The sequence below is a fragment of the Haliotis cracherodii genome, unplaced genomic scaffold, assembly GCF_022045235.1.
Source record: "Haliotis cracherodii isolate W230 unplaced genomic scaffold, xgHalCrac1.p SCAF_6, whole genome shotgun sequence".
Classification (NCBI taxonomy): Eukaryota; Metazoa; Mollusca; class Gastropoda; order Lepetellida; family Haliotidae; genus Haliotis; species Haliotis cracherodii.
In genome coordinates, this window is record NW_027266319.1 from 7,175,036 (window position 1) to 7,200,973 (window position 25,938).

The 25,938-nt window shown below is 38.8% G+C and overlaps 2 protein-coding genes across 2 annotated transcripts; one reads left to right on the plus strand and one right to left on the minus strand.

Moving 5' to 3' along the window:
* The first annotated feature begins 570 nt into the window (after nt 1-570).
* On the plus strand, nt 571-1,960 carry LOC139445888 (uncharacterized). Its single transcript, XM_071227129.1, is given in 2 exon segments — nt 571-1,835; nt 1,837-1,960. Coding segments are annotated over 2 exon segments (1,389 nt in total).
* A 3,211-nt stretch (nt 1,961-5,171) lies between these two features.
* On the minus strand, nt 5,172-22,697 carry LOC139445889 (perlucin-like). Its single transcript, XM_071227130.1, has 3 exons — nt 22,400-22,697; nt 6,838-7,017; nt 5,172-5,410 (listed from the first exon to the last, which is right to left on the minus strand). The coding sequence occupies exons 1-3, from the start codon at nt 22,695-22,697 to the stop codon at nt 5,172-5,174; spliced, it is 717 nt and encodes a 238-aa protein (XP_071083231.1).
* Nucleotides 22,698-25,938: the final 3,241 nt, after the last annotated feature.

Genomic DNA, 25,938 nt, shown 5'->3' on the forward strand with positions numbered 1-25,938 from the left:
GCTAAACTTGTCTTAATTTACTGATTGTAGGACGACAGACTTTTGCACTTTCTTTGAACATTTCTCATTTTGATACTAACATCCCCTTCCACTCCCTCTGTGTGGTCTGTAGATTTAGTATTTAGTCACTTTCTGGGTTGTAAATACACTTTGTAAGTATTGTATTTTCAACTTGGGGTTTGTCGTATGCCTAGCATTATATTCAAGTATATGTACACCCTGTCGTGTGTGCATTTGTGCTGCGTTTCTTTCTTTTGAACGACATGATATAACGGGAATACTGTTTAAACTGGCCTTAAACCTGCCTTAAACCAAACTCACTCACTCTTTTTTGGGGAGTATATTCTTACACTTTGCCTTCACACGTGCTATGTTGGGAGGTATTGCCTTTCAGCTTAGTTTGTTTATTAGTTGTCTGAACTAGACATTCCACTTGTTTGTCTTTGTTTGCCCTAGTAGTTGGTACAGGTACTCTGCCATTTACTTGAACTCGCATTATCCACGCGATTGGTGTTTCACTCATTTGACTTCCTTGTACCCTTCGATATTCCCTCTTTACCTCGTTGGCACATGGTCTGCTTTTTGAGCAGTTGTGTTTGTTTTCTTTGCCTATTTCTGCTGCATTCCTTAACCATGGAGTTCAAGGATGAGGAGCTGGAAGGTATGGCCACACTTTTTAAGAAGTTGGGGATGCAACCGAAGGCTGACACGCCTGAGGATTTTAAAGCCTGGATCAAGGACATGTATTCTCGCCAAGGCCCTCTTACCAGGGAATATGAAGAGACAACTGGACATCCTACTCAACCACATACACAGGATGTTAAGCCCGTAGGTGTAGCGTACCATCAGTTTCCTAAGCTGCTATTGTTTAGTGGAGATTTCCAGGGCAAGGATGTCTCATTTGACCTTTGGACGTACGAAGTGGATTGTCTCTTGAAGTCAACGATCTACACCCCAGATGTCATGGATCAGGCCATCAGGCATTCCTTGAAGGGAGAGGCAGCTAGAGTAGCAATGAGGTTAGGATCCAAGGCTTCAATACAGGATTTACTGAAAAAACTCTACAGTATTTATGGAACTGTTCAGCGCAGAGAAGCTCTCTTGGCTCAGTTTTATAGCGCTTCCCAGGGTGAAGTTGAAGATGTTGCTACTTGGGGATGCCGTTTGGAACACTTGCTTTCCAAAGTCACGGATCACCACGCTATTCCTTTTCAAGAACAGGATGACATGCTGAGGAATATGTTGTGGAGTGGTCTTAGGCCATCATTGAAGAATGTGTACTGCCATAAGTTTGATTCTGTCTCCTCTTTTGATGGACTCAGGATATCCCTACGAGAGATCGAGTATGACATGAAGCAAGGAAGAGATCCAACACCATCACCTAGGAATAGGACTGCTACTGCCAAGATGGCCTCCGAGTCTGATACATTGACAAAGAAAGATATTGATAGTCTGACTTCTGCTATCCAACAGTTGCAAAGTGAGGTTACAGATCTGCAGATCAAGCAACAGGAGACAGCCTGTGCCTATCAGCATCAGGCTATCACCCCCAGTCAACAGAGTTTCCCTAGGGGCAGACGCCAAGGCAATCTGTCATTTACCTCTCAGGAAGTGATTGCACCACCCCAAGGAGCTACCCCATATGGACCCTTCTCTGCCCATGGCTTGGATCAAGGACAAGATGATATAGTATATGCACCGCAAGGTATTGGAGCTACAGCAAACCCTTACTACAGAGGTGCAAGAGTAAACCATAGAGGACAGGGACCTAAACTTCCTACATCTGGTGATCAGATAAGTGCACCGAGGAACCCGTATCCACCACAACCTGAGAAGTTAGGAAGTTACATGCTTCAGATGTGGTTACCCAGGACACATTGCCATTGGATGTCGAGTTCGTCTGGACCATCTTCATCGCCCTTTAAACTGGCAAGGGTCTATGGGCAGGGGTCACCACTAGACTTACTTCAGAACCCCAACAGAGTACCTGAAGGATTAGTTGGTAAAGCAAATGAAGCTAACATCATGCTTGATGGTAAGCCAGTTCGAGCTTTACTTGACACAGGAGCCACAGTGTCAACCATATCTGAGTCCTTATTATGAGGAACAGTTACAGCACATTGAACTGGAGCCACTCGGTAATATTTTGGACATTGAGTGTGCAGGTGGCAAGACTTTACCATATAAGGGGTTTATTAAAGTGGATGTATCCATCACTGGAGGAGGTGTTAATGTGGATGTTGTTCCATGTTTATTCCTTATAGTACCAAGTACCAGATACAGTTCCCGCGTACCAGTACTTTTAGGAACTAACATCTTGAACTGCTTATTGGACAATTGCTGGAACCAGCATGGAACTAGGTTTCTACAGAAGGCCCCATTGCACACCCCATGGTATTTAACCTACAGGACTATTGTACTTGGAGAGAAGGAACTGGAACGGAACAAGTGGCGACATGGACTTGTGAGAAGCGCTGAAGATAGGAATGTCATGAACCCAGCTAATGATAGAGTTGTAGTGAAGGGTCAAGTAACCAAGGGATTGAGGACATCTAGACTTTGTGCTCTTCTACAACCAACTCCGCAGAGTTATACCTCCCAGATCCTTACTCTGTGAACTTCAACCAGTGACTCTGCAGGATGCACCATGTGGTCGACCTATAGATGAGAAGACTCTATTGGAACAAGTGGAAATAGAGAAAGAGAGTTTGACTTCTCAGGAGGTAGAACAAGGCCTTGATGTTATCTTGAAGTTCAAGGACATCTTTTCCAAGAATGAAGAGGATCTTGGGCACTCATCAGCTGTCCAACACCGGATTGATTTGACAGATGACCATCCTTTTAAGCAAAGACATCGTCGAATACCACCAGCCATGTTTGATGAGGTCCGAAGTCACAACAACTTTTGTCTGCAGGAGTCATCCGAAGTTAACACAGTCCTTGGGCATCCAATGTTGTCTTAGATAGGAAGAAGAATGGAGCTTTAAGGATGTGTATAGATTTTAGACAGCTTAACAACCGCACCATCAAAGATTCTTATGCTTTACCACATATCGAGGAGCTGTTAGACTGTTTAGGAGGCATGACCTATTTCTCTGTTTTGGATATGATGAGCGGGTACCATCAGGTTGAGATAGAGGAGAGCCATAAGGAAAGAACTGCCTTTACTGTTGGACCATTGGGTTTCTTTGAATATAACAGGATGCCATTTGGTTTTTCCAATGCCCCACCGACTTACCAGCGACTAATGGCGCAGTGTCTCGAGGGACTCCATCTGAAGATCTGCCTAATCTACCTCGATGACCTCATAATCTTTTCCAAGACTTATGAGGAACATGTTCAACGTCTAGAGATGGTTTTCAGAAGACTCCAGGAATGTGGACTGAAGCTCGCATCAAAGAAGTGTAAATTCTTCAAGCGCCGGGTGAGATATGTTGGCTATATAGTTTCTGCTAATGGCATCGAGGCAGACCCAGAATAGGTTGACAAGATAAAGAACTGGCCAACACCATCAACTCCTGAGGAAGTTTCTCGGATTTGCTGCTTATTACCGGAAATTCGTGAAAGACTTTTCTAGCATTGCAAGGCCTCTGTCTGAACTGATGCCAAAGTGTGCCAAGAAATCCAGTTAACAAGCCACAAAGACTATGATATGGAAGTGGGGTCAGGACCAAGAAAGAGCCTTTGAGGAGATCAAGACATGCCTTTCATCCCCACCCGTTTTAGGGTATGCTGACTACACAAAGCCCTTCGAGCGCCATACAGATGCGGGGGATATAGATGACTTCGTTGACTATACGCTTGTTTAGTTATTGTTTCTTGTAATTTGTCATTTGTTTGCATTAAAAAACAACTCAGAAACACACGTTTTACTTTCCATTTCATATGGATGCGACCATGGTGGATCTTTTGTTGGTAAACAATGTATGCTTCTTAAAGAATATTCAACTCTTGACTCATTACATACAGAATTGCACATTTACTTGTGGTTACTTTACAGACAGCTGCCGGGAGAATATGCCATCTTTCTGATGACTCTTGTACTTACTTGGAGGTATTTAGGTTTTCAACCCTTCTGTGTGTCGAAGATGTATTGGGTGGATAAACCGCTGCCACCACGCCAATAAATCACAAACCCGACTCTCCAAACTCAAACGAGTTTATTCAGATAAGAAACAAAATACAAAACTAGGATTACAGTGTAAACGAAATGCTAATTACGCGAATTCACTAAAATCGAAATGCGATTCAAATGTGACATAGAAAGAAGAGAAAATATACATAAACAAGTGGCGCAAATCTATCTAAAAGAGTTTCGAGACAAGATTTAGGAAAATGTTTCAGGAGCTGATTTTACAAGCTTGCCCAAGGACAGTATTTTGAGAAAATACTTCATTATGATCTTCCCCATTATCAGCGTTAACTGATAATTCGGGGGACATACTAAGACGAGGACGAGGACGATTTTATAATCAAAGTTTCACCAAGTTTTGTTTTGATTATCTGATGTAACAACTGGTTACTGACGCACATCAACCAAGTCAACGACCCAGACCACCCGATCCCGTTTCTCGCCTCTTACGAGAAGCAGGGGATGTAATTATATGGCTAATCAAATAATTGTAATTGCTACGGAACAAACATGTAATTTTTTTTTTTTTTTTTTTTAACATATGCTGGAATATCAGTGGAATATCACTGCGACGTTAAACAACACAGAAAACACGACATACACTTATTTATGACTTCTGGTTTATGGCCTAGCTTTGATAAAAAACCAACAGTTTTTCGGGCGACATCACTTGATTGTCTGGTCCAGACTCAATTATTTTCAGACTGCCGTCATATAGCTGGAATATTATTGAGTGCGGCGTTAAAACAACAAACCAACCAACCACCAACACCTGGAGCAGCGCTCTAGGCGTCAAAGTAAGTTCACTTCAATTTTAGCAATGAACAACCATATAACGCCTTTTAAAATTCGACTTACCTATTTGCGATTTTACAAGACAAATATATGAATCAGGAAAATAAATTATTCGAACACTTTGTTTGAAAGAGTGAATAGAATCATATTGAACATTCTTGCAGGGTTCACAGCTCCCGTTTGATGATACTGTATTACGTGATAGTCACGTGTACGTAACTGGCTCCCATTTATGTTCAAGGATTCAAAGGTCTTTTTGACAGATGTAACGGTATGCGTTATTCTTCTTCCTGTCTTGCCACATAAATGCACTGCCAATTGTGTTTGATTGGTGGATGATGATGTAATCCTGCTCAGGATATATGTTAAGCGGGTAGCCTGGGCGCCAGGCAAAGTAGGTCATAGGTCGGCCGTCATGGTATACCCATTTCCCTTCTTCTGCCAGATCTGAACCATCAATGAAGAAGTTAATTTGTCTGTTTTCTGAAATTTTAACAAGGCACTTGAAATATCAATTTTGTCCATTGGGAAGAGAGAAGCAATTATTATTGATCAATGAATTTAAGTGTAGCTGGTAAAATCATAGATAATATGACTTGAATGGCATGTTATCAACTACAATGTTACAGTTAAGTGAGGATGGTTGGGTGCCTATGTGTTTGCTGTCTACCGAAATGCAGCATGGGTTCTCAATATAGGTTAATTGTATGAAACCCATTCTTGGTGTGCTCCCACCCAACCCCTCCCCTCTATGCTATTGTTCGAGTGTGGCCTAAAGCAACATATTTTCACAGAATCGATCGCACTCTGACTCACAGCTGAATTTCAGTTTCTAAAACAAGTGTGAGTGTACCAGAACTTTCACATTACTCGCCGCAAGAATAAAGTACAAAACGATGACTGGCACTTACTAAGACAATTACTGCCCTGAAATATAATCTGTTTTGACAGATAATCTGCTAAGACAGATTTCAGTGGACTGCAAAATAACATTGGACAAAACTCAGTGATGACACCAGGGGTTCGCGTAAAGGTTAAACATGTCCGGTTCTACAGGTATTACTCACACCATTTAAAAAAAAAAAATAGTATTTGTTTGTTGCAAAACACCGAATACTAATAATCCTGCCAAGAATTCTTTGCTTTGATATTGTACTTTTGCGGTTACAAGGAAATTATTCTTTATACGGCAAACACTGTGACGTGCTCATTCCTGATAAACCTCAAGGAGCGACATTCTATTGTTCTCCAGTCTGGTTAAAATCTCAAAAACAGAAATATTGTGATATCCCTGGGATTTTACATAATATACCAGGGGTATAATAAATTCAACTTCCGTTTACATTTGAACGCAATAAAATGAAATATTGATTAAAACGTATTCTATATATTCCCCGAGGTTCGAACATGTAACGTTCGTATCTGTAGCCCAGGTAGGTACCATTAGACAACAGGCGTGCTGATCAATCACAATGCTTTTAAAAATGTCTTTTTCAAGTACCCATACGTCAGCAACAGATATCTGACGCCCGTCTCCTAAAGTTTATTGAAAATTTGTTTTGAACATAAAAAAGTTGTCAATCTTGTTTTAGGTCCCTTTTGTTGGTTCATCAGTTAGACAAAACACTTTCCCTCGGGTCCTATGAGACTTAAAACCCTCCCTCGGTTTCATCCCTCAGCTTCGGATTTTAAATTTTGTAAAAAAAAACTCTGACGTGTTTTACCCTACACATATAAAATGCGAGGGAGAAATTAAATGTAGTATAGAACAAAAATGATGCCCATGATAATAAGGTTTTGTGATATTGCGACGTCAGTGGAGGGTAATTTAGTCACCCAGAGTACTTATGACAGCAGGAATATGATGTTGAATGTGATTGAAGGGTGGATATGAAGGCAGGAATACGAACCTGATGACAAGTTGACCTGCTTGACGACGTGGTTCTGCTTGTCCGCACTGTCAATAACAACAAAGTGTTCTCCTCTGGACGCACAGTCAGCAAGCGCCTTCTTATGGGGGGTACGGTCAGTATGAACCTGGTAGCAGAAGTTGAGGAGGCGGTTGTGGACGTAGCCAGATGGACATGCACCTGAAATAGACAAGGACAGTTATACATAGCTATGAATAGAAATGAACCATAGAACAGATATATCGACACATTGTTATCTTTCATTATGTCGTCCCAAAGTTCTTAGAAGACTTTTGGCTATAAAATCTGATTTGTTTAAGAACTAAAGAAAAACTAACGAACAACAATGAATTACGAATTTTCTGTCATAAGTGAATTAACATTGTTAATCCATTACAGTATTCAATCACGATGGACAGATGATCGATAATTACCAGTTTCCAAGGTGTTTAGTTGAATATGGCTGAGGTGTTTAGTTGGAACGTGACCGAGGTGTTTAGTTGGAACAAGACGTATATGTTTAGTTGAACATGGCCGAGGTGTTTAGTTGGAACGTGGCCAAGGTGTTTTGTTGGAACGTGGCCGAGGTGTTTAGTTGGAACATGGCCGAGGTGTTTAGTTTGAACGTGGCCGAGGTGTTTATTTGGAACATGGCTGAGGTGTTTAGTTGGAACATGGCCGAGGTGTTTAGTTGGAATGTGACCAAGGTGTTTAGTTGGAACGTGACCGGGGTGTTTAGTTGGAACATGGCCAAGGTGTTTAGTTTGAACATGGCCGAAGTGTTCAGTTGGAACATGCAGAGGTGTTTAGTTGGAACATGGCCGAGGTGTTTAGTTGGAACATGACAGAGGTGTTTAGTTGGAACGTGACAGAGGTGTTTAGTTGGAACGTGACTTTGGTGTTTACTTTGAACGTGACGTAGGTGTTTAGGTGACCGGGGTGTTTAGTTGGAACATGGCCAAGGTGTTTAGTTTGAACATGGCCGAAGTGTTCAGTTGGAACATGCAGAGGTGTTTAGTTGGAACATGGCCGAGGTGTTTAGTTGGAACATGACAGAGGTGTTTAGTTGGAACGTGACAGAGGTGTTTAGTTGGAACGTGACTTTGGTGTTTACTTTGAACGTGACGTAGGTGTTTAGGTGAAGATGGCCGAGGTGTTTAGTTGGAACGTGACCGAGGTGTTTAGTACAAACAAGCTCGAGGTGCTTTGTTGGGACTTGATGTCGGAGATGAATAGCTGCATTTGTATGCAGGAGGACATATTGTTGAAATGGAGTTAAAAGATCATCTGTTACTCTAATTAGTCTTCAGAAGAACTTACATATTCCTCCAAAAGTGGAAAAGTTTTTAAAACAAACGAACGTAGCTATAGCAACAAGCCACCCGACAAGTGCACAAATGGTGAAACAGTTGTCAAGGCTGATCGCTTCTGAGTATTCTAGAGATTGTCATGAATGTCTACACAGATGTTGAATTTTCCAAATTTCATAATTTAGGATGTTTCTAAGGGAGTTTGTTGGCAGACATACTTTGATTCTGCAGAATTCCTAAGTGTGTTTTTCATTGCTTTCATCAGAAAAAATATATATCTGGTTTGCACCTTCCCCGGTGGTCTTTGTGAATGAGTTTAAGATTTTGATGATGCTTTGAACGGTATTTTAGTTATACCAGGGAGTGTCATCTTAATGTGATCGATAACAAACTGAAATGATTTAAATCAAATATTAAAGAATATCACAAAAGTAATAAAACAAACCAATGAAAGTTTATCGTGTAAGTAAAACACGATTCTGGCTGTAAATATTACTGACGTAATTTTAAGTCCAACAACTCAACTTGGGTCATAAACAAATCAAATTCTGAGCAAAAGTCCGTAATAAAAGAGTATTGCTCGTTACATCTATCACTGCATTTCTGTCAAAATATATACAGATATCCGCCATATACATGTAGATGTAATATTGCCGACTGCGTCAACACAAAACACACAAAAACATGTCTGATGTTTTTCTTAATGATTTCTAAACGTTTTGCTCATGTAATAAATTATGCGTAATCAATGGGCAAAGCAAAGACCTTATCATACATTGCCCTGAAATTAGTGTAGTTAGTAGTGAGGTTCAACACAAACGTTTCGTCTTTTTTGATAATTTATATTTTGACACTGCTTTAGCCCATTGATCACGCAACTTTGCTTACATGCCTCCTTCAAACAGCATATATGTATATTACAGTTTTTGTTACTTTGCTTAAGTAGTCTGTCCTTTACACACACTTAGAGATTTGGTATAAATCAATACGATCAATCCAACTAAACAGTTATCTATTCAAAAGTATCAGCATTTGAAAAACCTATTAAAACGAACTTAACCATAGTATTGTTGTAAATATACAAAGACCATTTATCCTCATAAAAAAAGAAATTAGAAGTGTAGTCCAATACTACTTTTTAGTCACAAATGCATGAGAAACAAAGAGTTCGTGGTTACCACTAAGCTGTAAAATGTTTTGCTACTTTAATTTAAGTGGCCTCTTCTTTACACATGCTTAAAGTTGGTATAAATCAATCCAAACAATTCAACTGAACAGATTTATCGATATCAACATAACAGCATTTAAATACTTCTTTAAAAACGAACCCACGGATTGTTGTCAATAACATACTTTTATATGTGAGTCATGTCATCCTCATTAGGAAGCAGCCAGAAGAATATTCCAATGCGATTTTAAATGCGGATATACATGAGAAAAAGGAGCTCCTCCATTACATACCATGAAGTAGAGTGAGGTACAATACAACGTCGTAGGTTTGCAGCAAAAACAGGAATACATGGATGCCACATATTATTCACTATTGGGCTTAAAAACGTGGGAGTTCATGGTTACGAGTGAGTGAGTGAGTGAGTGAGTTCATATTTAACGTCACATCGGCAGTATTTCAGCCATATCGTGACGAGAAGTTATACATTAATGATACATATATTTAAACTAAATAAAAACCTGTCAACGATGGACAGTGAGTGAGTGAGTGAGTGAGTTAAGATTTAACGTCACATCGGCAGTATTTTAGCCACATCGTGACGAGAAGTACATTAATAATACATAAATTTATACAATATAAAAAGCTGTCAACGATGGACAGTACAATAACTAGAATATCACAGAGTCTATTTAAAACTAGTTGAGAATATATAAAAGTATCAGTGAACAACACAATATAAAAATGGGCTAGAGATCGCCAGCAACCGAAGCTAGATCACCGTGCTAGGGTCCATGGGGACTTACAGTACCTTTGCTTCCTGCATGGACCCCGGAAGGATTTATATCATCCCTTCAGTCACTGGCTACAGTGTACCAATTAAGCCAAAGATTAAAATGACGAATATTCTACGTTTAAAAACCTGGCATGCAGAAAAATACTTTGAATGATATGGGACTTATATACCCTCTTAGGGGGACAATAATTTTACGCTACTTCAACCCCCCTCGAGGGTACAGCCACTAACAATCTAAGTTATGAATTTTGCACTACCAATTTGTAAAACAATACAGTAAATACATCAAAATTTATGAACAAGGTCTATTTCCTTTCAAAAACCTAGTATTAAATGAGAATGAACTTTTCTAAAAAGGTCCTTCACTATTTTTACACTGAAATATTTATCCCGATGTCGTATTGGCCAGTAGCAAGGTCATAATATAATTCTAAAATATCTAAAATGAATGGATGATGTGAAGAGCTAGATTTGATTGCATGTAGAGAAGAAAGTGAATCTGGAAAGATTATGAACCGTTTACAACCATACTGTTTTGGGATATATTCCAAAGCAGTTAATATTGCTTTGGCTTCAGCGGTGAAAATGGAGCTATGGTCTGGTAAGCAGAATGAGATGGTTTTGGATCCAATGACAGCAGCACTGGAGACTGTGCTGCCGTCCTTGGATCCATCTGTAAAAATGGAATGGTGGGAGTCGTATTTAGCTCTAACTTGTAAATATTCTTGCTGATATACTAATTGATTTGTGTCTTGTTTTTTAAATTGTGTGAGAGTCAAGTCCACCTCCGGTCTGATAAGTTGCCAAGGAGGGGAAGACAGAAGCCTGAAAGGAGAGATATTATCTAAATCAATATGTGCAGCTGTAATATGGGGTTTAATCCGAATGCCTAGTGGTGGGACCAGCTTAGGCTTACTATGAAAAAGGTCTTCGTAAAGGGGTTGAAATATACAGTTATATGCAGGGTTTAACGGGTTAGAACGTAATTGTGCAATGTATTGAAGCGATAATTTGATATGCAGTTGCTTCAAGAATGGTTCATCAGCTTCTACATATAAGCTATCCACAGGAGACGTTCGAAATGCGCCAAGACATAGTCTTAGGCCCTGATGGTGAATGGAATCTAATTTTTGTAAATTGCTCTTACAGGCTCCACCATAAACGATGGAGCCATAATCTAATTTAGAGCGGATCAGAGACCTATACAAGTGGAGGAGGGTTGTCTGATCACCTCTCCACTTTGTATTGGCAACAACTTTCAACAAATCTAGAGCCTTCAGGCATTTAGTTTTAAGATAGTTAATATGTGGCTTAAAAGTTAAATGGTGATCGAAAATAAGACCCAGGAACTTGGCATCATCTACAACCTTGATAGGAGTGCCATGTAAAAATAGTTGTGGATCTTTGTGGTGCTTGTATTTCCTACAAAAATGAATACAAATGGTCTTAGCTTTTGAAAACCTAAAACCATTTTCAAGACACCATTTTTCGATTTTGTTGAGACATAGCTGTAACTGTCTCTCGGTGGTACGCATATATTTTCCACGACATGAAATATTAAAATCGTCCACAAAAAGTGAACCATCAATGGAATCATTTAAAACCTTTGACAGACTATCAAGTTTGATGCTAAACAGAGTTACAGACAAAATACTGCCTTGTGGGACACGCTGATCCAGATTATAATGGTCAGACAGGGTAGAACCCACACCAACCTGGAATTGTCGGTCTGTTAAAAATTGAGATATAAATTGAGACAAACGGCCTCTTAACCCCAAATTATGTAGATCTTTTAAAATACCATGCTTCCAAGTGGTATCATACGCTTTTTCTAAATAAATAAAGATTGATACTGCATGATGATTATTTACAATTGCATTTTTGACAAAGGATTCTAAACGTACCAGATGGTCAATGGTACTTCTATTCTGACGGAAACCACATTGTATGTTACTTATTAGATTATTAGTTTCCAAGTACCACACCAGTCGATTGTTTACCATTCGCTCCATGGTTTTGCACACACAGCTAGTAAGTGATATTGGTCTATAATTAGATGCATCACTATGGTCCCTACCAGGTTTAGGTATGGGGACAACTATAGCATTACGCCATGAAGGAGGAAAATTTCCTGACGTCCATAACTGATCAACTATATCAAGAAGTGTCTCTAAACATGAATTAGGTAAATGCTTCAGGAGTTGATAATGAATATTATCATCTCCCGTTGCAGTGTCGTGCGCTTGATCAAATGCAGTATTTAGCTCGAGCTCGTGGAGCGAAAATACCTCATTATAATTTTCTCCATTTTGAGAAGTAAAATCATCCCTCTTCTTTTCCTGTTGTTTCTGATATGTTTGAATCTTGGGATCATAATTTGTCGATGAAGAGTGTTTATTAGCAATGTCCACTTTATCTGTTATTAAATGGTCACCTTCCTTGAGATGGTGGACAGTCGATTTTGAGCCTTTACCTTTAATTTTTGCAATCATGTTCCACACCTTGGATATAGGCATGCGAGAATTTATTTTAGACACATAATTCCTCCAAGACTTACGCTTATTCTGTTTGAATGCACATATCCGGTGTCAATCTATTGGTACAGAGTTCCTGAAAAGAAGGCCAGTTTGCCTTGGTAAAATTCCACCTAGATGTAGGTGTAACATCAGTTGGATTATTTGCTGTTAATATTGAGGGGAAATGGTCGCTGTCACACAAGTCATCATGGCCCGACCACGTAAATTCGTTTAATAGATTTGAATCTGTTAGTGACAGATCTAAAGCGGAATAGGTTCCAGTAGCGGGATGTAAATAAGTATTTGATCCATCATTGTAAATGCATAAATTGTTATCAGAAATAAAATCCTCAAGTACTTTTCCCTTTGGATTAACGTTAACACTTTCCTATAATGGGTTATGGCCGTTTAAATCACCCACAATCATGCAAGGCTTAGGGAGTTGTTCGTATAAGGATTGAAGATCCGATCTCTAAAGCATAGAGGAAGGAGAAATATACAGAGAACACAGGGTAAATGTTACGTGCAAAGTCAGTCACACTGCAACAGCCTGAAGATTGGTATGAAGTGAAACAGGGCTGTGGATCACTCCCTGCTTCACCAAAACAGTAGATCCGCCAGTAGCTTTAGCACCTGGTGGAGAAAATGAATGATAGGAACTGTACCGACGCAAATCAAAGTTGTCAGTCTCTTTGAGATATGTCTCCTGGAGACATATTGCTGATGGCGTAAAATCTTGAATTAATAAATGTAATTCATTAAAATTGGTCCTGAGACCTCTGCAATTCCACTGAATGAGTGGATTCATGACGTTCAAGTTATAGGTGGATGAACCGGAGATCTACGTCTCCCATTTCTAGGCAACTTACTTCTGTTACGCCCATTAAGATGAGGAGGGACATCCATGTCCTCCAAGGTTTCAAAGCGATTATAAATCTGTATGGGGTCGCGTTGACCCTTTGGCACATGATCTGAATTTTTAGAGTAATCTATCTTTTGGCTGGCATTTTTGACAACAGGGGAAGATGTTGGAGTTGTTGCAGTCGCCAGTGATGGTGTTGACACAGGCGCTGATTGTGGAGCATTATTTGTCTGAGAAGAAGTACTTGACCGTAATACGGAATATTTTTCTGTTGATATCCAAGTAATATCTGTTTGACATGCAACAGACTGAACAGATTTTGTAAGAGGTCGAGAAACCACTGCAGAGAGGCATTTAGCAAAAGTTTTGCATCATGGTATGGAATATTTTTCTGAACTTTGATTTTGACTATCTCATATTCACGCTTCCAGCTTGGACATGACTTTGATGAAGATATATGGTCTCAGGAGCAGTTAATGCATTTTAGAGGTGTCATACAATCAGAACCCTCATGGGCTTCTTTACCACATCTGTAACATGTCATGCGATTCCTGCAAGACTGGGCACCATGGCCAAACTTTTAACATTTGTAACATCGAAGTGGATTTGGAATATATTGTTCCACCCCGATGTTACAGTATCCTGATATGATACATTTAGGATGTTCAGGCTGGGAAAAAGAAAGTAAGTATGTATTTGTTTGCACAGTCTCTCCATTTCTCTTAGATGTAAAACGTTTCACATTTGTCACACCTTGACCTTGCAATTCTGCTGCTATTTCTGATTCGCTCATATCTGAGAGCCAACGGTCCCGGTCTCTGATGATCCTTTTGCTACTGTTCAGAGTCTTGTACGGTGAAACTGAAACTTCAGTATTCACGAGGTGTTATGTGTTTAGAAGAGCAGCAGATTGTTTTGCCGTTTTACAATCAATCAGAAGAAAGCCAGATCGAATCTTTTAAACAGTTTGCACGTCACCAGCTAAGCCATAAATTGCTTTTGAAGTTGCAAATGGATTTATTTTGAGCGATTCCCCATCAGCAGAAGATACCACTACAAATCTGCTCCAGTTATCAGGTCTGTTTGAGGTACTCTCCTCATCAGACGACAAACATTCATCCAATTCTCGTTTGTGTTTTTTTTGTGTTAAGCCATGGTTAATAATAGAGGTTTCACCATCCTAGCTCCCCACCCACCACGGAGTATCATAAAGACAATGCTATATGCCCGTGGGTCTCCAACTGGCAGCACCAAGGATACTGAGATGGTATACTCAAGTAGATTAACTAAAAATTAATCAATCCACCAGATTGGCCCATGAGCCACCGCCTTCTGGGCATAAGACTCTAGGCAATTAAAAAAATACACGTAGTTCAATATCAAATGGTGTTTTATAAATAAATTTGGCCAAGACCTAAAGTGTAAAGACAAGTCAAAAATACAATTTGTGCAAATACAGTTAATGCACCGGGCTTGGCATGACCAGCCGATTGATAGAGCCGGGCCCATTCTACCACCCGTCTAGGCGAAGTAAGGGTCAAAGTAGTGTGTTGGGCAAAGGAACACTGTTCCTGGAACCAGTGCCCTCAACTACCAGACTCCCGTCCTCCGGCGACACAGGAGCGCAACCCACGGCAAACAGGTTGCCCAATTCGGTCGCCTCTTACGACCAGCAATGGGGTGCTGTGGAAATATTCTGCCCCGGTTCCACGCGGGGGAAGAGCTATTAGCGTTACCTAGCACTCACCACGAGGAGGTTGCTCTTCATGAGTGCCCAACGATGGACAGAACAATAACTAGAATATCACAGATTTGATTTAAAACAAGTTGAGATTATTAAAAAGCAGTAAGTATTAAAGAACAACACAATATAAAAATGGGCTAGAGATCGTCAGTCACTGAAGGGAGATCACCATACCAGGGGCTATGGGGTCTTACAGTACCTTTGCTTCCTGCATGGACCCCGGCAGGATTTATATCACCCTACAGTCACTGGCGATTTCATGGTTACGAACGATCCAACTGCCACAAGTAACATGTAATCATTACACATTGATATTCGTTGAGAAAAAAGTTGTCTAAATCAACATGAGCTAATCTGCACCTCATTCTAGGACTACATATACTGCCAAAATAGTTATTTTAGCTTCTGAAAAGATGATGTTTAAAACAAAAGAAATGTGTCTTCTATTGCAGCAAATATTTTGTCTCAATTTATTTTATTTCTTGTCCTTGTCGTGAACAAATTCGTCTCAAATTATTGCACTCCACATCTTCCTTGACCTTTCCCAGAAGAACAGTACATTCTTGGGTATTTTAAAAGGCTTGAACAAATCTGAATCTTAGTTTGTTGCTTCACATCATATCGTAGAAAGATGTGTGCACAGAATCACCAAATTGTGGAAGGGTAAGACTGACAAATTAGGAACAGTGAAACCCCGCATTATTTCAGCAGGTACTTCCAAGTATAATCCCGCACAAACAACGATCCTCAGCTTCGAGACCCACTGAACGTTATTTCCTGAGACAATTCTTTTAACGACTTCTCTCGTAATTTCGGTCTACCATGAACTCTTTCAAAACAAGTCAACCAGAAGTGCTTACTGCTGGAACACCGAGTTCCCAGAGACTCGTGTGTGATAGATGATGCCAACATTTATCAAAGAAAATATCTGCTTGTAAAATATCTTTACATGTTATACACCATTTGAAATGTCTGATCATTTGGTTTATAAATATGAAAGTTATGTTTATCACATTATTTAAATAATGCATTTACAACTTAATTAAGTTCGTTGTAAATAAACAATATAAGCTAACACGTTGATAACGTCCAGATTAAGAACCAAGGGAGCGAAACATTTACGTTTTTCGGCAAAAGAAGATTTAATCAAATCAACTTACATATTTCTATTTTATTTTCATTGTTTACGTAATTGGAAAATCATTTTAAAAAGAATTATAAATGGTATCTGTCATCACCCATTTCCCGATAACAGCGGCTCAGTAACATAAAGAAATACCCCTGTTTTCGAGGAATCGAATGAATAACACGTTCTTTGGAGACTGGCATATGACACATCGCTAAAATCTTATTCCTTCATCTACAAGCTCGTAACATGCGATTTCATTGGGTAAAAATTGGTTTCTAATGACGCTTTCATGCAGAAATCTGGTTCGTGATTGGTCAAATTTGAGCACGTGACCTAAGGCAGCCAATTAAATTACATCTATGGTCCTTCCTCGTGTATATTATAATTTTCAAAAGTTGACGAAAGATTTTCGTTAAATCCTGTTATTATGTTATTATGTGTTATTTAAGCAGGAAATCACGATATATATTAAGAATAAGTAACTTCGGGACTGTATCGTGCCAGGTTACGAGATGTGACAAAGTTTTTTAATGCATATATTTTTGCTTTTATACATCGTGTCCGAGCCGAGAATTCAATGCGACGAAAGTTGACTTTCATTACACGCGATCGCCTAAAAAGATTGAAATAATAACTTAGATGTCAGTTTGGCAACATTTCGATATATGTTTGTTGGTTGTATGTATTACTTTGTATAATATATGTAAAGATGTTGCTTGAAACGTCTTTATTTTGCTCTTTGACATGTTGTCAAAGTGTGTGTCCGAGAGTTTTATTTTCAATAACATTGCGAGAAATAGTGAATAATTTTTTAATTTTTCGAGGAAAAATGATAAATTGAAATGGAATACGTATTTCAGATGTAGTGAAATGTGATAGATTTAATAAATGAATGATATGACAGCTAGGTTAATAAAAAATATATACTATTTTGACGTCACTACGACTTGGTCGGTAAACCGGCCTACGGTGTCTGGGGACTCGATGCTTTTGGCCAGTATACCAGCCTACGGTGTTGAAAGAGTTAAAACAGTCATTGTAAACTGACTAGTGTAACACAAGTGTTTACATTGTTTATCACCCCATCCTCAAAAACATTTAAGACATGATAAACACAAATCTGTAATTTCATACTTGCGCTTCCTAAACACATAAAGATAGCTATGAAATCTTAGATTTGTATTACAAAACCGCTTGTGTGTCAATAAATGACATAAAATTGTTGATAAAAAAGATTGTTAATAATTTTCAATATTGACACATAGACATTGCTGCGCGGTATTGGCGTAACAAACGAAATACGAATGGTATGCCATATTGTAAGGTAGATCACATTGATTCAGCTTTAAGTCACTGTGATATTACTATAAGATTAAGATAATTTCCTTAACACATAACAAACATTTTGACTTATATTTATGGAATCTCACGATGGCCAATTGTTCTTGGATATTATTTTGGATTTTATTTTATGTGATTTTACACAGAAAGACCAATAAGGTTATACTTCACATAATGAACAACGTATTGAATGGCTGGAAGGTCGTTGTAGATAACGTCTCCAAAGAAATAATATTGTGTCTTGATGAACATTAAAATGTCTGTCAACTTCGTTTAGCACCATACCTGTTTGCATCATACCCAGAGTACGTAGACTTTGAATACAAGCAAGCTGTTGCAGTGTGCAAGCATTATATCAATTTTGTAAGTGTGTGATGGTACGCGGCTGAAATTAGTTTAGCCTGATGCAGTTTCGTATTTTGACTTATATATACCCTGTGTTCCCGTATTTCTTTAGATGAACAATTAACTTGCTGTAATAAGTGTTACTGGCAGATGCTACATCCGGCATCGTCACTCCTTATGGTGATTCTTAGCCACATGCTCGTGGTGTTGTCAAGGTCGAGCAGTCGACTCTGCTTTTGGCAGAGAATTGTTATGAATATGGAAAGGGCTTTGTCGCTTTAACGGTTGAACAAAAGTGTTTTTTTTCTGAGCTCTTGATGGCTAAACAATCATTGTGTGCTGTTCACATTAAACAAACATGCGTATCATACTCTAAACCAACATGAAAACATCTAAAATGTGCGCCATGCAGTAACAACCACGTGCAAATTGTGAATCATGACCTTAAAGACGAGGAGGTGTCTTCATGAATATTTTATTACGCATTATTTTATTTCAGAACTTAATATGGCATGGTATGCTGGGTAATGTAGGTGTACAGACGTGGGCGAAAATAGGAGCTTTTTTTACATCCGAAAATGTCCAAAAACACAATGCATGTAATATCGATCAGGATAAAAATACATGTTTCGACGACTCTGTGACCAGGTTTGATGTTGTTTACACTCCTGATTGGGTGTGGTGTCGTTGAACCAAGTCCCAGGCCGAAGACGAGCAGGCAATCAACACTATCACAAGAGGATACAGGTACTGTGGGTATCACAAGTACAAAATATTCAAATGACGACGTAATGCTTGCAATATTGGACTTGAAAGGGGATGTATAAACAGTGAACGATCGGGTCTCCACTTTGGATAGATAATCCGACAAAATGGCGACACAGATGAGAGAGCAGAGAGAAGAAATCACCCGATTCCGCCTGAAAATAAGAGCATGGACGAACAACTAAGCGCACTGCGGGATTGTCTTGATCATTATGAATCCCGCTCAAGACAAAACAACCTTCTATTCAATGGTATTCAGGAAGAAAGGGGATAACCACGGGATAAATTAGAACATAAACACACTTAATATTCCCGAAGAAGACATTTTGATCACCAGGGCCAGCTGACTATGCAATGGGAAACAGGACCCCACAATTCTTGTAAAGTTTGTTCTCACAAGTAACAAGAACAACATAAAGTCAGAGAATTCATCATACACTTAACATTCCTGATGAAGACGATATTTTGATCACCAGGGCCCATTGATAACGCAATGGGAAACACAACCCCCGAATTCTTGTAAGGTTTGTTCTCACAAGTGACAAGTGACAAGAACAACATTCTTTATGCATAAGGAAGTTCAAAAGCCAGGAAAGCCCACCACACAGGGTATCAGAGTACCTTACACAACGAGTGCGGGAAGTTTTTGTTCAAAATATGTCATTATTTGACTCGGTGACAATCTCATTAAAATCAGATCTTAGTTCTCACTACCGCTAAACAAAGATCTGAGGACATCCCATTACGGGTCACGTCAGACCGACCTTGCGCGAACTTTGACAGACCAATGGAATGACCAATCAGAAGGAAGTTTTCTCGTGCTTTAAGGCACTATTTTCAAATTGGCGACAAAGCTTCGAAACCTTTTTGACAAATTCTCGATTAAAAACTTAAAACCTGAACAAAAGAACATTCTTGAATTGCCATGGTGTAAAACTATCAGATAATGTTGTATATACGGATTACATGCTCTCAATGGAAAACGTTTTGATGATGTAGATGGGAACTTTACTTGCTTTACGCATACTGGTACCAGCTTAGTGGACTATTTCCTGGCAAGCGCCGCACTTCAGTGCTTTTATTGTTCATAAAAGGGACGAGTCTAACCATTTTTCTCTCTACTGTACTACTGAGTTCAAGAAAGATATGTCTGTGGCATCGGGCCATACTCTACTGCAACCTCAAGTTCATGCATAAACAACCAATCTCAAATGATTAAAAAATCATGGATTAACCACAACTGGTCTCCAGATGTAAGCAATTTATTCATGATTAACTTTCAAGAAAAGTTCTCATCTTGTTGTGATGCTATCAACAAGCAAATTGAGGCATATGCTGAACAAAGTTTAGATACTATTATGAAACTTTATCATAATGCAGCTGATCAGTTCAAGAGAGTACGTAAAAATAGCCAGTTATCTTCAAACTCAGTACAACCACCTTGGTCGAACCATGACTGGGAAGACATCAAGCAAAGAAAATATGGGTTTATGGGAAGATTATTAGCACATATTTATTCTTTAAAAAGACGTTTGAAAACATGTGAATATTTCCAAACGCAAAGAATAAAACTCCACGTAACACGGAATGATATTCCCTGAAAGGTGTGGAAGAAGCATTATTCCCCTATAGAAAAACATTGGTAGTTACCTTGACCCAAACAATTTCAGAGGAATCTCATTCATGTGCATGATAAGCCATAAATAATAGACTGTGACATTGGTGTGATAATAACAATATAATGACAGAATCACAAGCTGAATAGACAAAACTATTCCTCCACAGAACACATATTTACATTGCAAACAATGATCAACGAACATTTATCAAAGAAAAAATGGAACGTTTTATTGAATCTTTAATGACTTCTCCAACGCTTTTGAAGACATAAATCATGAAGTTATGTTTAAAAATCTCTTAAAGCCTGATGTAAGAGGTAAATGTTGCGACCATGTATTCATAACAGTGTGCTTGTGTGAGAACTGATTCTGGCTTATCACCATACTTGAAATGTAGCATTGGCACCCATCAATGTTGTATCCCGAGTCCACAAAACTTCATAAACCAGCTTGCTGTATTGTTGGAGGAGGAAGGTGGGAGACACATGTCTGATGTGAATTCATTATTATTAGCCGATTATGTCTTATCTATATCTGACACTGTTTTACAGCTTCAAAAGAAAATTTATGTTTTGGAACGTTTTTTGTGGAGAAACCGGAACAAAAGTAAGTCTCAACAAAACTAAAATTATGATATTTATAAATGGTGGTCCCCTCCTCAGAAATGAAAAAATGGCTTCTAAATGGAGAAGAAAATGAAGTTGTCAAAATGTACAGATAATTATCTTGGTATTGTTTTTTCACCACAATTGCGATGGACAAAGGATCAAACTTGTTCAGCACAAGCAAGGAAAGCAGTATTCTCAATTAACAACTATCAGAAACATTTTGGATATCTTAGTCATGATGACTTTTGTAACATATTTGATGCTTGGATCACACATATTCTGTGCTATGTATCTGAGATATGGGGAACCACTTACTGTAACATCATCGATAGTGTGCATACGAGTTCATGTAGATCATTTCTGAGAGTAAACAAGTATTCTTATTCCAATATGGTCCTGGGAGAATGTGATAGAGTCTCCATGCAATATTATTGTATATCCAGAGCAGTTAAGTACTGGAGCAGGCTGCTCCTGTTACCACAGCATAGATTTTCCCAACAAGAAGATAAAATGATTAAAACTCTCATCATATATGGTAAATTTCAAACAGAGACTTAGTTTTTAAACAGAGACTTAACGACGGCATCTTTCATTTTCTGACTGCTTCGTTCAAATTTGGCATCACTCACTCGACGTTTCATCTAAATGTTATTATTATTCTCGATTTATATCTTTTTATTCATTACTTAATGTAGAGGCCTATTTAACTTGTGATCTTCCCTCTTAGCAACGGAAAATATTAACCATGTTTCAGTGAAGTAACTTCAGACTTGTTGTTGAAAGCGGCTGCCATACAAATACCCCACATAACAAACGCTTTTATTATTTATTGATTATTCTGCCATGCCAGAGGCTCTAATTATGTCGAGGATGAATTACATGTATTGTTGATATGTGACAGCTATTCCAAACCGAGAAGCGAATGTTTCGCTAACCATCTCATAAATCCACCAATAATTGAAACCTGTGTAAGACATGTCAACCTACATTATCTATAACTTCTTTGTTCATCCATAAATCTTATCCGTACTTAGTACCATAACTTGTTTGATTAATTTCCTTAGTCAAGTACTAAAGATAAGAAGCAAATCATCTTTTCTTGTAACATAAATTGTACTTTTTCCAGTCGTTTATTCAGCATGTACGTTTATTTATTTTATCCTAAATTACAAAATATAGTCTCTCTGTCCGTGTTTCTGTCTGTCAGAACATTATATGAAACATAATTTCATTTTTCCGTTGTATATGATTTACAAAGATCAATTGAGGATAGGCAACATAAATCATACTAAAATAATAATAGAAAACCTCTCTGAGACACTTTCTTAGCCTCCTGTAAATAATGATGTCATCCCTCACCTGTTGTGAAGCTGTAGTATTTGGTACCTGTCTCTTCTTCTCCGTCCTCAGGCGACATAAACAGCACGTCATGAAACTGACATCGCTGGTGTTGCCCTCTATAGAACACAGACACACAAGCTTTGTTCTGAAGACACAGAAATACACACCATATATCCCTGTGAATATTTGAAACTTCAGACATAATGTGTGATGACATGATCACATTGTCAAATTTTGTCCATTTAACTCCAGATCCCGTCTTCAGTATAGAAGTAACATCGCTCACTAAACAAAGGTAAATTAGCTTCAGAATCATTGCTTCTGTCTCAACTAGTCGCTCGACGCTGGATTATGTTTGCTGACTCTTCAGGTGGTAATGCATAATCGACTGCATCAATTGTTGATTTGTTACCATGCGTACGCCTTCAAAGTGGTCCAATAGCAACTAACATATGATCGAGTTATGTCACGATATGCTTTGTAAAAACCTACAAGCACTTGTGCATAGGTGTATGTTGTTGTTTAATGCAATGTCCAAGTTTTATCATGGCGGAATACAATTTGCGAGAAAAGCAATCCTGCCGTGATTGGGCTTAATGACTGGTGCCAGGATTGGAGCTCTAATGAGACAGGATCAGAAGATTAATGTAGGGCCAAAGGAGTGCAAAGCCACATTCGTGGATTGTAGCCAGTGCAATGACTGAGTTGTTGACTGGAGGATTTTCGTGATGGAAGAGCAGCTGATACTTTCATTGCCAAAGTTTTAGGGATGTCACGCTACAGTTGTCAAACGATACGATACATATCTTGATACAGATGCGTCAATACAATACATTATCTCAATACAGATACCACAATACAATACATATCCCGATACATTATACGATACATATCTCGATACAGATGCCACAATACGATACATATATCGATACAGATGTCACAATACCATACATAATCTCGATACAGATACCACAATACAATACATATCCCGATTAATTATACGATACACATCTCGATACAGATACAACAATACGATACATATCTCGATACAGATACCACGATACGATACATATCTCGATACAAATGCCACAATACGATACATATCTCGGTACAGATGCTACGATACGATACATATCTCGATACAGATTCCACGATATGATATATATCTCGATACGATATATATCTTGATACTGGTTTTGTGCAGAAATCCCAGTCATTAGACTGAGAATAGTTCATAGACTCGCTCATAAAGGTGGGGAAGGACATCTGACAACTGACTAATACCCATCTTCCCGAGGCAAGTGAGTTAACTGACTATAAAAGTCCAGTTTCCACCCTTGCCGAAGTAGGCTGGTATTATGGAGTTAGATTTTGGCTGGACTAACGAGTCTATGCATAGTCCAATCAAAATCGCACACGGAAATCGAAATCCGGTGCGTAGAGTGTCATGCAGATTTCGGTCGACTGAAGGATTTGCAAAGCATGTGCACCGCCAACTCGTTGTCAACATATATTTTCTTCATCTTTTCATGTTTTTAATCAATGTGCTCACGTGATTTGATGCACTTCGCGATGTAAGACTCGTTTTATCACAATATAGATCTTGATTATCGATCAATCGTCTTGACTGGGCGCCACCGTTTTGATTGAAACAAATGCAAGTGATACGAGAGGTTGAATCTGATTGGTCAATAGGAGAGTCATAGAAAGGACATAACTCGTAATAGCCACTGGTGGCGCTACGATCGAGCCCAGGAATTCCAGCCTAGTTCGGCAAGGGTGGAAACTGGACTTTCAAAGTCAGTTAACTCTCTTGCCTCGGGAAGATGACTAATACCCGTCAACATGATACATTAGTCAAGTCAGCTATTCTGTAAGAGAAAATAATTTTTTAAAACGTTTTCATACTGTATTAGGACAGACAGCAAGGAAAAGGTGGTCTGTCTTGTTATCGGGCTGGTTTCGTATAAGAAAGACGACCAATAAGGTTATGAGGAATTAAAAACAGCTTTTCCACATCGATTCGAGGTCAACATTGACAATCGAGATGGGGTTAAATGTGAATCAATCCAAATGAGTTGTGTATCAGGTATCTTATCATGCAAAGTTTGCTAACGATGCATTGGTGTGCGGGTGATTTGCGATATCGCTGCCAACTTAATGTGATAGTGAAATCTACCCTCTTCATGGAAATGTCTACCGAATAAGCAATAATTAAGACGCCCAGTCACCGAAGTGAGTCGGTCATCTCCATGTCGTTGATTCTCTGGATCATTTCTAAGGTTGCGGACATGTCAAGCCTTCCTGGATAGTGGTTGTCGTCAGGGCCATGGTTAAACTTTTGGTGTCATACGAAGAGGCGTCCTTCCGTAGTTTTGTACCTCATACCATTATGGATGATATATGGTATTACGCCCTTTAAGTCCATTTTCAAAGATCACAGGCACATACATATTTTACTGACGTTTGACTCAAGTGTTTGTGGATATACATCTATGTCTCTTTGTGATGGCCAAAACAACAACAAAATCAATAATCAAATATTACGCAATTCACTTTATATGATGTACAATGTATCAGTCAAACCTAGTATTCCCTCCCTGGTCCATCATACAGATTCAAATTGCCTCTTATCTGCTTAAACAGTGACAGGACCACCTGAAACACCGCGTCACCACCATGACCACGAAGATACACAATGCTATTACTGCTTACCAATTTCTTGCAAAATGCGAAAATACATATAGTTGTAAGGTGCACCATTGCCGGAACTACAAGATTACACAGGACTTTGTGTATTCTGTGTAATGCAGACATGTTTCCACATAACCAAATCATACATTACAACGACTCTTTTTGTTTTGTTGTCAACAGTGATGGTGAACTGGCAATCATTATACTATTTGTATGCCTTAAACCATGTTTTATATAGCATTGTGCTGATGTCCCAAATGAATACATTCCCGAACCAAATATGCATTTCACTTTATATGCACCAGCAAAGTGCATGTGTCGTGATCAAACGACAAATGCCACACATCATTAATTTCAGAGAATTACAAGAGAATTGATACTATTAAAATGATTCGTTATTGATGATGATTTGAAATGGTTAATCCTTGTGATGGAAAAATCAACACAGTCAAGCAGAACATGCTTGACAGTGACTTTCTCATTACAAGGGATACAAAATGGAAGATCCTCACCTTTCAATAAATAATCATTTGTATACCTGCTATGGCCAACACGACATCGTCGTATTATGACCTCTTCAAATCTGGACTGACTGTTGGTTTAATTTTATGTAATTTATTTGTACCTACTTGAGTGTCCAACTTCTTTTGCATAAGATCACGGATGTAAATCTAATCACTGGTATATAACCAGTGTGGGGGATCAGAAGTGGTGTCACAGATTTGTTGAGTGCTGCTTCGGCTGCAGCGTCGGCCATTGTTTTCCAGTTATTCCCAAAGACTGGGTAACAAACTAAAGACAATGTCATACTGGCCAGTAGCATGATCGTTATGAAGTTCTATGATGATGAGTGAGTGATTTGG

Excerpts from the sequence above, each read along its gene's own strand:
- LOC139445889 (XM_071227130.1), bottom strand. The coding sequence starts at position 22,697 with ATGATTCTGAAGCTAATTTACCTTTGTTTAGTGAGCGATGTTACTTCT. Across the intron at positions 7,018-22,399 it reads ATACTACAGCTTCACAACAG|GTGCATGTCCATCTGGCTAC; the intron begins GTGAGGGATGAC and ends TGTCTATTTCAG. Across the intron at positions 5,411-6,837 it reads GCAGGTCAACTTGTCATCAG|AAAACAGACAAATTAACTTC; the intron begins GTTCGTATTCCT and ends TTAAAATTTCAG.